At 36.2% G+C, this 16,768-nt stretch overlaps 1 protein-coding gene across 2 annotated transcripts in view; it reads right to left on the minus strand.

Annotated features, from left to right (window-relative positions):
- Positions 1–16,768, minus strand: part of EML4 (EMAP like 4) — a 93,841-nt gene that overhangs the window by 32,242 nt on the left and 44,831 nt on the right. The window contains exons 2-8 of one of the 2 annotated variants that reach the window (XM_065891355.1): positions 16,433–16,582; positions 12,836–12,905; positions 11,670–11,780; positions 9,431–9,526; positions 4,131–4,265; positions 3,912–4,016; positions 145–158 (exon numbers count right to left, since the gene is read on the minus strand). In XM_065891355.1, the coding sequence (XP_065747427.1) occupies positions 145–158; positions 3,912–4,016; positions 4,131–4,265; positions 9,431–9,526; positions 11,670–11,780; positions 12,836–12,905; positions 16,433–16,582 (681 nt within the window). Of the gene's footprint in view, positions 1–144; positions 159–3,880; positions 4,017–4,130; positions 4,266–9,430; positions 9,527–11,669; positions 11,781–12,835; positions 12,906–16,432; positions 16,583–16,768 lie in introns of both variants that reach the window. The other variant, XM_065891354.1, reaches the window with a different exon arrangement.

Genomic DNA, 16,768 nt, shown 5'->3' on the forward strand with positions numbered 1-16,768 from the left:
AAAGTCCCTTTTTCAGATGCAGTAACACAGTATAGTCAAATTTTGGTTGATAAAGAGTGCCATGGGTACAGAAATATCATATTAGGGACTATGCAAACTGGATTAATCTACTGAAATTTTGGGCAAGAATTTAAAAATGGAAACTATGAACATCTGTTCTGATCTGGGCTTACACATTTATTTCACTAAACTCACCAAATCCTTTCCAGCCATATTTACGTACCTCAAAACCCCAAATATAAAGGAAGAAACAAAATTCTCATCAAGTTTGCCCATAATAGGATCAATCATGTAGCAAATTTCACGTGCCCAGCAGTTTACAAGATTAGATTTTCTGTTCGTGCATATGCAGATTTTCTCTGCACAAAGGCTAAGCCACAAGTTTTTCAGATGAAAACCAAAATAAAAACAACTTCTGAACCTCTCCCTGCCTCTCACCTTGCACATTAAGGCTAATGAAGGGTGCATTTATACCCAAACTCTGCTCAGAGTGGTAGGATAATATGTCAACAATTTAAGTCACTGTTTTGATAATATAATACTGTTCCTGGCATTTCTGATACTGAAAAAACTGTGCCCAGGAAAAAGAAAAGAGAGGTAAGTGGGGAGGGCAACTGATAACACTGTTCTTTCTTTTTTCTTAAGAATCCTTAACCAGGAGCTTCTGGGTTGGTGAACACATGGGGGTTCGGGGAGAGTGGTGCGCCTGGGGAGGGCATGTAGGCTCTTGGCGGGCCCTTTTCCCTGGCCTTGCCCTGTGCATTTTTTCCATCTGGCTGTTCCTGAGTTATCTTCTTTTATCATAAACTGGTGATCTACTTTACACTGGCTACAGCGCTCAGGCCAGGTGTCAGTACTGGAGGGAATTTGGTGTCCATCCACCGTGATGCCTCCAACTGCACATATGGCCACTTGCTCACACTAAGGATGACAGTGAAATACTTGGAAGATCATCAAACTGAAATCAGAGAACCCATTTCAACTGCTAGCTCTGCAGACTCTGGGCTAATTAATGTCTTCAATTCTTAGTTTTTATGCATGGAAAAGGGGTGTGAAGTGGAATAAAGTGATGTCACAGATATAAAAAAATCCCCAGGGGAATGTCTCAGGAACCTCAGGTTGGTTCCCTGTCACCTCCTTTTTCTTTCTCCCCCTCCTTTTTTTTTTGTGGAACTCAGAGACTAACAGGACTAGCTAGTTTTCTTTCTACTGCTACCACCTGCTATGCTAATAAAGAACCTCTCTCTGCTCCCAGCCTACTGATTTTAGAACAAGGTCTGTAATTTTCCTCTCATAACCTTCTACTTTGAAGGAAGTATATGGTTCTCTGGATATTTTTTCGGTTTTATTGTCCTTAAACAGAAAGGAAAAATGAGATTGAAAAAAAGCTATTTTTTTTTAATTTAATTTTTATTTTATATTGGAGTATAGTTGATTTACAATGCTGTGTTACTTTCAGGTGTACAGCAAAGTGATTCAGTGACATTCTTTTTCAGATTCTTTTCCCACATAGGTTATTACAGAATATTGAGTAGAGTTCCATGTGTGCTATACAGTAGGTCCTTGTTGATTATCTATTTTATATATAGTAATGTGTATATGAAAAAAGACTATTTTCAATGTTTTTCCTCTAATTTTTTCATGTACCATAGAAAAGGGCAAAGTGGACCTGTATATTTGGGTGCAAATGGGTCTTGAGGATAAAATATATCTGTGTTTTTGAGGAAAACCAATTTGAGGTAAGCTGAATGAATTCCAAGGCCCACTACTGGGGCTGGGAAGAGGAGCTGTAGTGAGAAAAGGAAAAAGAAGAAGGGGACTAACTATGAGTTATTCTTTTTGTCTCTCCTGTCCCATTTTACCATATGGCCATACACACTGTTCTTACACATATTGTATCTCCAGACCCAGCCCAGGAGACAGTAAAACCTACAGTCGGTTGCTATGTTGGGAAAAGGAGAAGAGAAAGGGAGGAAACGTAACACAAATGTAGTAATCGGGACTATCTTTCTATATTACAGATAACTATGTTAACCAACAGCTGTTAAGAAAAGGCCCTTGGAACCATCCTTTTGTGAGCTGATATGGATAATTTTAATCACTAACTATTTAGAAAATGATACCTCTCAATTTGTAGGTCTTTGGTTTTAGTATTCATTTATTATAATAAATCCAATTTCCATAGGCAAGTCAAAGGTTTCAGCTGGATTCCAATTCCAACAAGTAGAATTCTGAAGTAATGGAGTCTGATTATGTGATATTTTACTACATTACTATTCTTGTATTATCCATTAACAATAAAAACTTCAAGTTTTTAACAGGGAGCCACTTTTACTGAGAGCAACGTCACCCTGCATGACCGCCACCATTTAGCCACATAAGATCTCGGGATAGAATGTAGGCTATTACTCTTTTTCAAGGATAAAATCTTTCTTCTTACACTCAAACCAGTTATTCTCATCTCTCTCTAAGATTTTTAGTCTTTTTTCCACCACAATACCCAGTTTACTCTCAGGTTTTAGGCAACCTTAAGAAGACTACTGATTGATTCTAGCAACTTTGCCTTCCATTCCATTTTCAACTAGGATTCTCAAAATTCTCCATTTTATTATTATTATTTTTAATACATTTATTTATTTATTTATTTTTGGCTGTGTTGGGTCTTTGTTGCTGCGCACGGGCTTTCTCTAGTTGTGGTGAGCGGGGGCTACTCTTCGTTGTGGTGCGCGGGCTTCTCATTGTGGTGGCTTCTCTTGTTGCGGAGCACAGGCTCTAGGTGTGCAGGCTTCAGTAGTTGTGGTGCACGGACTTAGGTGCTCCACAGCATGTGGGATCTTCCTGGACCAGGGCTCGAACCCGTGTCCCCTGCACCGGCAGGCCGATTCTTAACCACTGAGCCACCAGGGAAGCCCAAAATTCTCCAATTTAAAACTGGCTATTCTATACTTAGCTGTTCTACGGCCTTAATGTTCTATTGAAATCGCAAGCTCCTTTGGTCTTTCCTTGGTTCTTATTCTTCTTGATCTCCCTAGAGCACTGAAACTCCTGGGAATTCTCTGCTTCCTTGTTCAGGCACTAAATAAAAAGTTCTATCTTGCTAACTTTTTTTTTTTTAATCTCACTTCTGTAACCCCTGTAGGCTCTTTTCTGGTCATCTAACTGTGGGACTAAGGATCCTTGGCCTCACAGCTCTTCTCTCTTCCATGGTGAACTCAACCAGTTTTTAGGATTCTTGTGGACAACTCGGAAAATCTGTATCTTTAATCCCTATCTGAATTTTCATTGGCTTAGTATATATTAGTTTAAATTGATAAGAGAAACTGCAATTCACTACTATTTTTTAAAATTGTATTTCCTTCATGCCGGCTATCTCTTGTTTTTGTTAACACATGACAAGTTTATTCACACTATCCTGGATGTTTCACGTTCATAACCATCTTTCTCCCTGAACTTACACTGATCCCTAAGTGGGATCAGAGTTCCATATCTTTTGTAGTGTTGCACATTCATTATGGCTTAACAGAAATATCATTTCTTCTGTGAAGGCTTCACAAAATATTGAAGATTGGGATGACTTCTCTCTTAATCTTTACGGTGTTTAAATTAACATGTATCTCTATCATCTCTAATTATTTTGTATTAACCTCCTGGAAGGAAAGGTACAGTGTAGTAAAATGTAGGTTACATATGCTTAATAAATGAGTAAATAATTTGATTTAAAGAAAGACTATCGTGAAGAACCTTAAAAACAAAATGTATGTTGGTGACTCTCATACTGTCTTCCCTGCAGCTCTCTCTCTCCTGGTCTGGATAAGAGATGGGACTGCAATAGCAACATGCACAAACTGAAAGGAATGACTTCAATATGAGAATACTGTACCTTTAGGCCCTTTCCCAGGTGTGGGTTCTACAGTAGTTTTGCTCCATATAAGTATGACTCCACCTGAGTCTCCAGTAAGAACATCTCCATTCCCCAAGAATGTCAAACACTGCACAAATTTTGGTTTTTCATATTTCTACAATGAAACAATGAGAATTCTCAGTTTTCCCTTTGGCATGATGACTTTATGCTTACTCAACAATTAAAAAATTCAAGTTTTATAATGAAGTTATAACATTCTGGTCCTTACCCCAAAAACTCCCTGTTTTCTTGTTAGTGAATTGCCACTCCAGGTCCAGAAAAAAATGTGAGATTTACCACAGGTTATTATGGTATTTGCATCTGTTGGATGGAATTCCACAGCCAAAACAACTTCATTTGTTGTCTGTGGAAAGAGAAATAAAGCTTTAGATGAATGTATATACTTATCTCCATTAAGTACCAATTACAGATACTGATAATCAAAGATAGGGAAAATTTTTAAGGAAATGCCTTTTCTTCAAAGTTCTATTTTCCTGAAAATTTTTAATAATAGATTTTTAGAATAATGATTTAAACTTGATGTCCTTATCCTATTATATCATCTTTTATGCTATCTATATATAATAACTCTGCACTAGGAAGACATTTACATGAATTAGTTTTAGGTTGTTTTAATTTCTTGCATATTCAAGGAAAAGTACGCTAAAACTAGCAAATGAAAGAGCAATGTACATGCTGTCTTAAAGACATTGCCATTTTGGTCTTAAAAAAAACAAACCAGTCTTATCTTTATTTGTACCATACTACTGACCATTCATTCAGGAAAATATTACTGATTTAGAGATTCATCCCCATGCTGAAGATGTAAAAAGTAGATACAGAATGGTCACTACTGATTCCTACAGAATGAAAAAACAAAAAACAAAGAGCTTTTATGTTCTTTCCTCAAATAAAACCTAGGAAAGGGACCTCATTAAACTTAAAAGCTTTTGCACAGAAAGGAAACCATAAACAGAACGAGAAGACAACCCGAAGAATGGGAGAAAATATTAGTAAACAATGCAACCGACAAGGGATTAGTCTCCAAAATATACAAATAGCCCATATAGCTCAGTATCAAAAAAACAAACAAGCAAATCAAAAAACGGGTAAAAGAGAAACAGACATTTCTCCAAAGAAGACACACAGATGGCCAAAAGCCACATGAAAAGACGTTTAACATCGCTAATTATTAGAGAAATGCAAATCAAAACCACAATGAGGTATCACCTCACACCAATCGGAATGGTCATCATCAAAAAGTCTACAAATAATTAATGCTGGAGAGGATGTAGAGAAAAAGGAACCCTCCTACACTGTTGGTGGGAATGTAAATGGGTACAACCACTATGGAGAACAGTATGGAGGTTCCTTAAAAAATTAAAAATAGAACGACCATACGATCCTGCAATCCCTCTCCTGGGCATATATCCAGAGAAAACCATAATTTGAAAAGATACACGCACCCCAATGTTCACCGCAGCACTATTTACAACAGCCAAGATATGGAAGCAACCTAATGTCCATCAACAGATGAGTGGATAAAGAAGATGTGGTACATAAATACAATGGAATATTGCTCAGCCATAAAAAAATGAAATAATGCCATTTGTAGCAACATGGATGGACCTAGAGATTATCATACTAAGTGAAGTCAGACAGAAAAAGACAAATATCATATGCTATCACTTATATGTGGAATCTAAAAAAATGATACAAATGAACTTATTTACAAAACATAAACAGACTCACAGACCTAGAAAACAAACTTATGGTTATCAAAGCGGAAAGGTTGGGGGAGGGGCAAATTAGGAATTTGGGAGTAACATATACACACTACTACATATAAAATAAACAACAAGGACCTACTGTATAGCACAGGAAACTACACACTCAATATTTTGTAATAACTATATGAGAAAAGAATCTGAAAAAGAATATATATTGCATGTATATATACGTGTATGTGTGTGTATACATATGTATAACTGAATCACTCTGCTGTACACCTGAAAACTAACACATCATTGTAAATCAACTATACCTCAATAAAAAAATAAATATATAAAAAAGTACACTAGGGATGTAATGTACAACATAATAAATATTATTAACACTGCTGAATGTTATATATGAAACTTGTAAAGAGTAAATCCCAAGAATTCTTATCACAAGGAAAAAGGTTTTTTTCTATTTCTTTCATTTTCTATCTGTATGAGATGATGGATGTTCACAAAACTTATTGTGATAATCATTTCATGACAAATGTAAGCTAAATCATTAAGCTGTATACCTTAAACTTATACAGGGCTGTATGTCAATTATATTTCAATAAAACTGGAAGGAAAAAAGAAGAAAAAGGAAAAGATAATGTGTTGATAACAAAGCAAAATTAGTCACCTCTCTTCCAGAATTGGAATCTTTTAAAAACTGATTCAACAGTCCTTAGTTTTCACTTGGAAAAAATCAAAACTACTCAACAGTTGGATCTTTTTTTTTTTTTTTTTAACAGTTGGATCTTATGCCAAACCGATTAATCAAGGATTATAAAGCTAACTATAAATATTCCCAAGTATACAAACCCATGGTTCCAGTGGTAAGATATTCAAGATATAAACTGAATAATCTATGAAAATAAATCACTTTGGGTATGAGTGTGGCCTTACAGGGTATTTTAACTTTTTATTGATGTATACTATATAATCAGAAAAGCTCACAAATCCTAAGTACATAGCTTGATAAGTTTTCACAAATTGAACACACCTCTGTACAGCATCTAAAGCAAGAAACAGAACATTACTAACATCCCAGAAACATCCCAGATCCCTTTTCTACTCACTATCCCCTCACTGCTGAAGTAACCATGATCCTCATTCGCAGCAGCGAAGATTAGCTTTGTCTGTTTTATTTAAATGGAATAATACAGAAGGTATTCCTCTGTGTCTAGCTCATTTTTATCAACATTACATTTGTGAGATCCACAAATGTTGGTGCATATATTGTAATTTGTTCATTCTAATTGCTGTATAGTATTCCTTTGTATGGAAAGACCACATTATTGATATATCCATTCTCTTATTGATGGGCATTTGAGTAATTTTTTCTTTTATTTTTGATTACTTGTATATACTTCTTTTGGGTTTATACCTAGAAGTGGAACAAGATGGGTCAGAAAGTATGCATATGCATGTGTTCAACTTTACTAGGTAATACCAAACAGTTTTCCAAAAGGGCTGTACCAATTTACATGACTAGCAGCAGTATACGAGAGTTCCAGTTACTTTACACCCTCACCAATCTTGGTGATTTTGTCTATTCTTACTGATTCATATTTCCACATATATTCAGCTTGTCAATGTCTATAAAAATCATGCTGGGATTTTGACTATGTTGAATGTATAGACCAATATGCAGAGAACTAACATCTTTACGATACCGGCTTCTATCCATTACTACTGTATAATCCTCCAATTATTTAGGTCTTCTTTAATATCTGTCAATAAGGTTTTGAAGTTGCCTTACTGACTTTTAAATATACATAAATTAACAAGTAATGTATTAAATCCCCAATCCTTGTGACATAAGCCAGGACAGAGCTTATCTACAGAAGAATAAAGTTAACACACAGGGAGGAGCTAAGAGGGGAGACAGAGAATCAGTGGTTTAGTCCCTGAATCAAATCATTCCTGAGGCAAAATCTCCCTCTGACCTTTACTAGAGGTTTTCTTTAACTCCCTAAACATGAATCAATAAACTCTCGTTAAATTTGCTTTAGTTGTTTTGAAGTTGTTTGCAATGAAAGAGTTCTAATATAGATATTTGGGATACAGAGTTGAGTGAACTTGCTGACTGACTGGGTGTGAAAGTGAGGGAAAAGGAATCATGAATGATGCCCAAGTTTCCAGCTTGAGCAACTAAGTGGAATGTGATGTTAGTCACGGACAGGCAAACTGGTTGGGGGCTAACAAATATGATTAGTACAGATTTGGACACTTTGCTTGTGACTTGTGGGATTCAAATAAAGATGTCCAGCAGGCAACAAGAATTGCTCTTGTTACTCTGGGCTGGAGTGAGCTGACGTGGGACATGGCAGGTAGTAACCAAGGCCATGGAAGCAACAGGAGCAGCATATGATATCAACAGAAGACATGGGGTATAACTCTCAGGAACACCAACACCAAAGGTTCTGGAAAGGAGGTCCAGGAGTGGCCACTAGGAGGAAAACCATAAGACTTCATCTGGTAGCCTTTCCTACAAAGGACCAAAATTCACATATTTCACTTCGGTGTAACTTTCCTATGTTTCAATGTTATATTACTCTGAATGATGGCTGAAAGACAATCTATCTTCATTTATGTTTTTTGAAGTCTGAGGTTTCCTGATACCTTATATTCCTTTCAAGTACAATCAAATCTACTCTGCTACTTTCAAAAGATTAACTCATACTATTTAAAAGAAATAACCTCTTTTCATCCAACAAGCTGAAAGCTTGAAGCTTACACAAAACTAGGAGAGAGCACAATTGAAGAGGAATGTGACGTTATTTAAGAGTATAGCAAATATGTCACAGGCTTTTAAAAGCCATCCTGTCAGGGCTTCCCTCGTGGTGCAGTGGTTAAGAATCCACCTGCCAATGCAGGGTACATGGGTTCGATCCCTGGTCCGGGAAGATCCCACATGCTGTGAAGCAGATAAGCCCAAGTGCCACAACTACTGAACTTGTGCTCTAGAGCCCACGAGCCACAGCTACTGAAGTCTGCGTGCCTAGAGCCCTTGCTCCGCAACAAGAAAAGCCACGACAATGAGAAGCCCGCGCACTGAAATGAAGAGAGCCCCCGCTCGCCGCAACTAGAGAAAGCCCACGCGCAGCAACGAAGACCTAACTCAGCCAAAAATAAATTAATTAATTAAATAAATTTAAAAAAATTTTTTAAACCCATCCTGTTGCTTTGAATCCCTTTGAGCCTGTCAGAGGGAGGCCGTTTCTGAGCCATATGAATGCAGTTGCAATGCTAACCTCATTCCTCTCTTACAAGTTATAGCCTGCTCTAAACGAAAGGATTAACACTATTCTATAGCAACTATAAAGGCTGTAGTATTTTATTTAATAACCCCATACACATAATTAAAACCAAAAAACTTATCATTACATATGCTTTTCAGTTATGTCAGCCATATTCCAAAGGCTGAATTTTTCCTTTAGATTTTTTAAATTTTAAAGATTGAAAAAAATAACATTTTGTTAAAGAAGAAGAAGCCGAGTATACAGTCTTAACTTTGAGATTACACATCCAACTACTTTGGCATTTCAGTAGTACAATGTGTCTGAAATATCACTGAAAGTGGTTGAAGCTGCTTGACTACTGTATCTTAAAACTGACTACCATAAGAATAATGACAAATCAATAAATTTGATGAATTTGGCCAGCCGGTGCTTTCTTGAAACCTAAGGATATGCAATATACTTCCAAGGATTTACAAAACCAATAATGTATTCTAAAAGATAATACCCAATTAAAAGGTTTTTACCTTTATTTCTGCTCCTTTTGATTTCTTCTGCCAATCCCATACAGTAAGCATATGCTCATTGGAGTCATCAATAACACATAAATGAACACCTGAATCCTAAAGAAAAGTCAATTTAAATAGGCATTTAAAATTTTTCAGATAAGGCTGACTTTCTAAAAAGAAATACCATATTATTAAAACTGCCAAATTTAAGATAATCCAAAATCCTTTACGCTCATGGTTCCTTGAAATATAATGAATATACTATTTACTAAGACTGTATTTTCTTCAGAAATATAATAAAAAGTCTTAAAAAATTGTTTTTCCATTTCTAATTTTTTCCCCTAGGTTGATCTCCACTTGCTTTCTAGCCACTTTTATTATTCAGAGATAGCGAATAATTAATCTGGAGGACACCCTAGTCCCTTCTGCAGCTTAAAGTATTTTCTGCTTTAAAGTAGTCTGACTGCATTTAAAGTATTTTCCTTTGAGGTAGATGTGAAATGTATATAATTTTATAACTTTGCTCCTAAATTTTGGTAGTTTGATAGAACAAGCTAAAATTAATGGCTACTTTAAAGTTTGCCAATTTGTTTTCCATGATATACCTGATTTACATTAACATGAATAAACAAGATAAAAACATAACTAACGCCTCCCAGTTTAAGAAAAAGAACTGTGGATGATACTAAAAGATTATTTTTTTTCTAGTAGCATTTTTAGTATATGCCTTATGATGTCTATGGAACAAAGAAATACTGTGGTGATAAGTGAGAGGTACCGAGGAAGGGCAGAGCTTACTTTCCTCTTTATCTTTCTTTTATCCTGTATTGGAATGATTACCTAAATGAGGAAAAGTCAGAGTGTGAGGCAATCCAAGATAGTCTTAACACTGTAACAATGGTATCAACAAAATGACAACAGTTCCTGCTACAGAAATTTTGGGCGGTAAAAAAGGTTTAAAAGTATTTCCCTTCTGTCCTCTGATCTCCTTTTCTAAATGCCTTTCTCCCAATTCCTGACTCATTATACCCCTTGACATTCAGGGCCTGCAAGCCACTAAAGTTCCTATATCTACCCAAACTGATCTTTCTGCTCTAAAAATGTCCCTTGCTCCTCCATGTCCCACAAAACACTCATAATCCAGAATACAGCTGCTGACAGTTAGGAACTGAAGAGACAATATGAATACATAAATATATCCTAAAGCATGAATGAGGCCCAATAAAATCTGGAGGTATATTTGTAATTGAAATTAAAAATTATGATCCTAAAATAAAGAAGTTTTCCTGTATACTCTATAATAATTACATATAATTCAAGAATAAATAGAATGTTTACATGAGCTACATCTTGTTTTATTTTCACAAAATAAAGTCTCAAGGCTTAGGTAAGATTGCTAGACACTGAATTTTAAACTTAAATTTAAAATCGTGCTGTCGGGGCTTCCCTGGTGGCGCAGTGGTTAACAATCTGCCTGCCAGTGCAGGGGACACGGGTTCGAGTCCTGGTCCAGGAGCATACCACATGCCGCAAAGCAACTGAGCCCGTGCGCCACAACTACTGAGCCTGTGCTCTACAGCCCACGAGCCACAACTACTGAAGCCTGAGCGCCTAGAGCCTGTGCTCCGCAACAAGAGAAGCCACCGCAATGAGAAGCCCGCACACCGCAAGGAAGAGTAGCCCCCGCTCGTTGCCACTAAAGAAAGCCCGCACACAGCAACGAAGACCCAATGCAGCTAAAATTAAATACATAAATTAATTTAAAAAATCATGCTGTCATCAATTCAGAACCAAAACAATTCATGATTTTAGTGAACGCAAAGGTCTGATTGTTTCCTTTACTCCAATATGACATTAAGAAAAGACAATACTTGTGGCAGAACTGGCCAAGTTTCATGTCTGTACATTTTCTAAATAAAATAGATCTCCATGATTCAAGCTGAAGCAAAAGCACATCTTACTGCTTGTTTCAATTTTACTATACTACGTATGCATTCCTTTGACCATTTCCTGCTATTACGTTAGAATCCTATTTCAGGACAGAACAAAGTAAGTATAATTAAGCGAAATATCCTGGATCCTACCTAAACCAAAGTACTTTAGCACTTAGGTTAAAATGCTGGCCATTGTTAAGCAATAGCTAACATCTAATTTTTCAATTCAATTATCACCTTCCATGAACACAGACACAAACAAAACTGAGCTTAACTTCTTTTCTGTGTCTTTGTGCAGCTGGCTAACTCCCTTAAATACTTACTGCTTTTGAAAAATCCAGGCATCCTACTCCACGCTCAAAAGTTCCAAGTCCAATAATTTGCAGTGTAGATAGACTAACGGAATCCCACACTCTGACATGGGGTTGCAGGGGCTGCAGAAACAAGGGGAAAAACACAAGACAGCAAGACAACTAGTATTTAGGTAGATGAAAATAAATACCACTCCCACAAGAACTGTTTACATATGCCCCCAAAGAATCTTGAGCAGGTATTTTCTTCTCATACCATGAAAATAAGGAAATAACAAAAGTGATAACAGTAGCAGCAAATGATCTGAAGTATTTACTATGTGTTATATACTATTCTAAGTATATTATATGTATTAATTCATTTAATTCTCACAGACCTATGGGTTAGGTGCTGTTTATTATAACCACCATTTAACAGATGAGGGAACTGAAATGGAGATAATAACTTGTCTATAGTTATCCAGCTATTAAAAGGTGGAGTCAGGATTCTAACACCAGCAAATTTGCTCTGGAAATCCTGCTTTTAGCATTACTTTCATTCCTGAGAAAATAATACTTTTTAAAAGAATCAGTGTCCAATAAATTGCTAAGCAAACAGTCCTTAAATAGAATTTACAACTGGAAGGGGTCTTAAAAGTCATCCAATATAACCCCTCTAACTCCTTTTTCTTTAAAGAAACTTTAAGTCAGAAAATGTCATGAGTAGTCATATACATGCTAATCAGTCATCATTAATATTCACTGTTGATCCTTACAAATAAGGGATTTGTTATGTAAGCCAATTTAACAGTACTGAATAATAACTGAAAAATTTTAAGTGTTATCATTTCTAGTCATATATAAAATCAAGGGATTCATCAATTTAGGGAAACATTGATAAATTATTCTCTGTTTAAAAAAATTTTTTTAACAAGATTATCAGTTCTCCCATTTTTATAAGTAAATAGTTTCCTTAGGGAGAACACTTATTTTTTTTTGAAACAAAATTTTTACTTTGACTCTCTTTGTTTTTTGGAATGTTATTACATCCTAATATTTTTTTCCCTGCTTATACTAGAAATCCCTTAATAATTAAATTTTAAGAGAATAAAATAAATGAGTTATGGTTAAAATTACAATCAATTCCATTCTAATATCAATATCACTAGGTACAGAATGCATAAAACTGTGCCACTCACCCTTCCATCCTTATCCACTCCAGCTATCTGTCCAGTTGCAATCCTAATTTTGTCAGGATGTATAGCAAGGCTAGAAAGCAGTATGAACAACAATTTTAAATATAGGAAAGACATAAAACAGCAGAAATATGCCTAATTACCAACATTTTTCTAACAGTTTTTAATCATTAAAAAAATCTCAACGTGACCCATTTGATTTACTTTAGCAAATCAAATAAACATCAATTACCTAAAGGATTTCTTTCCTAAGTTTTCAGCTGTACTACTTCCTTGTTAAACTGAACAAATTATTATTAGAACACTAAATCTGAAGGAAATATTTACTCATAATTGTGGCATGATAAACTAAACTGTTCCCATTTGTTCAAGTTCCTTTGTAGTCCTGCACCTAGGAACAAATAGTCACGTGGTTTTATTACAGTGAAGATGCAATACTGCATTGTGTAATTTTACTTTATTAAAACATAAGCATGGGCTTCCCTGGTGGCGCAGTGGTTAAGAATCAGCCTGCCAACTTTGGGCAAGAAACTTTTAAGTACAAATTGAAAATACTGCAAAATATATGCTCACATTTCTCATGCTAAACATATGAGTGATGAGCAAGATTTTTAAAAGGATGTCTTCACATCCGTACCTAGAATTCTTCTACATCTTGCAACCAAGGGGTAAGCGCAACTGAGAATGTAATTTTGTTCTTGGTATGTATTACTCATTACTTTCCAGAAGAGTAGTATCAATTTAAACTGTCATAAATAAAAATGTTTTAAAAGTGTCACTAGGGCTTCCCTGGTGCCGCAGTGGTTGAGAGTCCGCCTGCCGATGCAGGGGACACGGGTTCATGCCCCGGTCCGGGAGGATCCCACATGCCACGGAGCGGTTGGGCCCATGGGCCATGGCCGCTGAGCCTGTGCGTCCAGAGCCTGCACGTCTGGAGCCTGCGCTCCGCAACGGGATAGGCCACAGCAGTGAGAGGCCCGCGTACCGCAAAAAAAAAGTGTCACGAAAACTTCCCCATATTAAGAATTATACCTTTTAAAATGCCTTGATAATTTGATTGGTATAAATGGTATCAATTTTTTTGGGGGGGGGCCGCTCTGGGTCTTTCTTGCTACACGTGGGCTTTCTCTAGTTGTGGTGAGCGGGGGCTACTCTTTGTTGCAGTATGCAGGCTTCTCATTGCGGTGGCTTCTCTTGTTGTGGAGCACAGGTTTCAGTAGTTGCAGCACACGGGCTCAGTAGTTGTGGAACGTGGGTCCTAGAGCGTGTGGGCTTCAGTAGTTGTGGCACACGGGCTCAGCAGCTGTGGCTCGTGGGCTCTAGAGCTCAGGCTCAGTAGTTGTGACGCACAGGCTCATTTGCTCTGCAGCATGTGGGATCTTCCTGGACCAGGGATTGAACCTGTGTCCCCTGCACTGGCAGGCGAATTCTTAACCACTGCACCACCAGAGAAATCCAATGGTATCACTTTATTTTCTTTTATTACTAAGGAGGCTAGAGTTTATCAATGTTTCTTTAATTCTATTTCCTCTTACTTAAATAGTTCACATCCTTTATTGTGGTCAATTATATTAAAAGTAATTAAAACCCTAACATTAACATTTTGCCATATTAAAATCCAAAAAAGAGGGGATATATGTATACGTATAGCTGATTCACTTTGCTGTACAGTAGAAACTAACACAACATTGGAAAGCGACTATACTCCAATAAAAAAATAATAATAAATAAATAAATGTTGTGGAAAGAATTTAAATACAAAAAAACCCAATCTTTTAAAACACATTTTAAAAAGTGAAATTGCTGGATTAGGTAATATATATGCATGGTTCAAATATCAAAAGCTATAAAAACACATATCGAAATTCTGCTAAAATCTCATCTACCTTGCTATTATCCCTACTCCCTGCAACCCCAGGCAATCACTGTAATCAGTTTCTTTTTATTAATAATTCTGGAAAAATTTTACATATGTGGAAGCCAACATAAATATTTATCTTCCACCTCCTTTTTACACAAATGGTAGAACACTACACACACATTTTCTCATTCAAATTTTATACTTAGAAGTATGTCTTAGGGATCTTTCCATATTAATACACAAAGACCTTCCTCATTCTTTTTAAAAAAAATTTATTGAAGTATAGTTGATTTGCAATGTTGTGTTAATTTCTGCTGCAGAGCAAAGTGATTCAGTTATACATATATACTTTTTCATATTCGTTTCCATTATAGTTTATCACAGGATATTGAATAATTCCCTGCGCTATACAATAGGACCTTGTTGTTTAACCATCCTCTATATAATAGCTTGCGTCTGCTAATCCCAAACTCCCAATCCTTTCCTCCCCAACCCCATCTTTCCCTTGGCAACCCCAAGTCTGTTCTCTATGTCTGTGAGTCTGTTTCTGTTTCGTACATATGTCCATTTGTGTTGTATTTTAGATTCCACATATAAGTGATATCATATGGTATTTGTCTTTCTCTTTCTGACTTACTTCACTCAGTAAGATAATCTCTAAGTCCATCCAACCTTATTCTTTCTTTATAGCTGCATGGTAACCTATAGGTACACCACAATGTTACTAGTCCCCAGCTAAAAGATATTTAGGCTGTTTCCAACCTTTTCTATCACAAATGATGTTGTAATAAGTAATTCTGTACACATATTCTTCTTCTAGTGAAAAGGCAATATTTTAATCATCTCTAAAAGTTTAACAATATCTATATAATATTTTAAGTCTAATATATATTAGAGTAATTTTTTTTTTTTTTTTTTTTGGCAGTACGCGGGCCTCTCACTGTTGTGGGCTCTCCCGTTGTGGAGCACAGGCTCCAGATGCACAGGCTCAGTGGCCATGGCTCACAGGCCCAGCCGCTTCGCGGCATGTGGGATCTTCCCGGACCAGGGCGTGAACCTGTGTCCCCTGCATTGGCAGGCGGACTCAACCACTGCGCCACCAGGGAAGCCCTAGAGTAATTTTTTTCTAGATAAAGATACAGTTGCCAGAATAGTACAGACATAGAAGATTTTAAATGTTGGAAAATAATGAATCTAAGCAATAGATAATTAAAGTTAACTAAGAAGCAGTAAAATTAATTGAGTACTTTAAAAACATGCCAAGTATATAAAAGGAGTTCTCACTTTTTTACAGTTTGACACCCTATGGGTTACTTTAATCCTTATTCAGCCATGATTTCCCTCTCCCCCCAAAAGAATCAAGTTCAAAATTTACCTACATAAAATAAATCCTCAAGAAATATTTAGTAACCAATAATCACTCTTAGAAGTATGTAAAAGTCTAGAATGCCCCAGATATATCTTATGTTATAGGCCAGAAGAAAAAGACCATAAAAGATGTGGGAAAGAAGAAGAGGTCCCAATTGAGATTTATAGATGATATGTTTTATTGCAGTGGATATCACACCAACCATTCTGGAGTCCTGTAAGTCTTTTTTTTCTTTCTGAAATTATCTACAGAATGCCCATAATATCCTTAAGTTCTGAGTTTTCCATAGGAAATCATTTCCAATAAAAATCCAGATTTAAAAAATAAGAGCATGAAATTAAAAAATGAACAAATGTTAAACGATACCAACCATTTCACACAGTCTGTATGACCCAGGTAGTGTCGTTGAGTTCTCTCCTCATAATTAAATAGTACTACTACTGATGCTATGAAATAAACGATTTCCCCGGTAGGAAGAAGGTAAACATTAGCTCGACAGTCCTTTCCTCGATAACCATATCTTAAAAGAGTCAAGGTTTTTAATAAACATAATTTTCAAAGTTTAAATAAACAATTTTTTCAGGGATACTTAAGGGAATCAGGAAGGTATAAGAAAAGAGGACTGGAATGGAACTAGAAAGCTCATGTCCTGCCATTAGCCCTTGTGGAACCCCAAAAACTTTTAACATGCTTAAATCTTAGTTTC

The sequence above is a fragment of the Phocoena phocoena genome, chromosome 14 (genome assembly GCF_963924675.1).
Source record: "Phocoena phocoena chromosome 14, mPhoPho1.1, whole genome shotgun sequence".
Classification (NCBI taxonomy): Eukaryota; Metazoa; Chordata; class Mammalia; order Artiodactyla; family Phocoenidae; genus Phocoena; species Phocoena phocoena.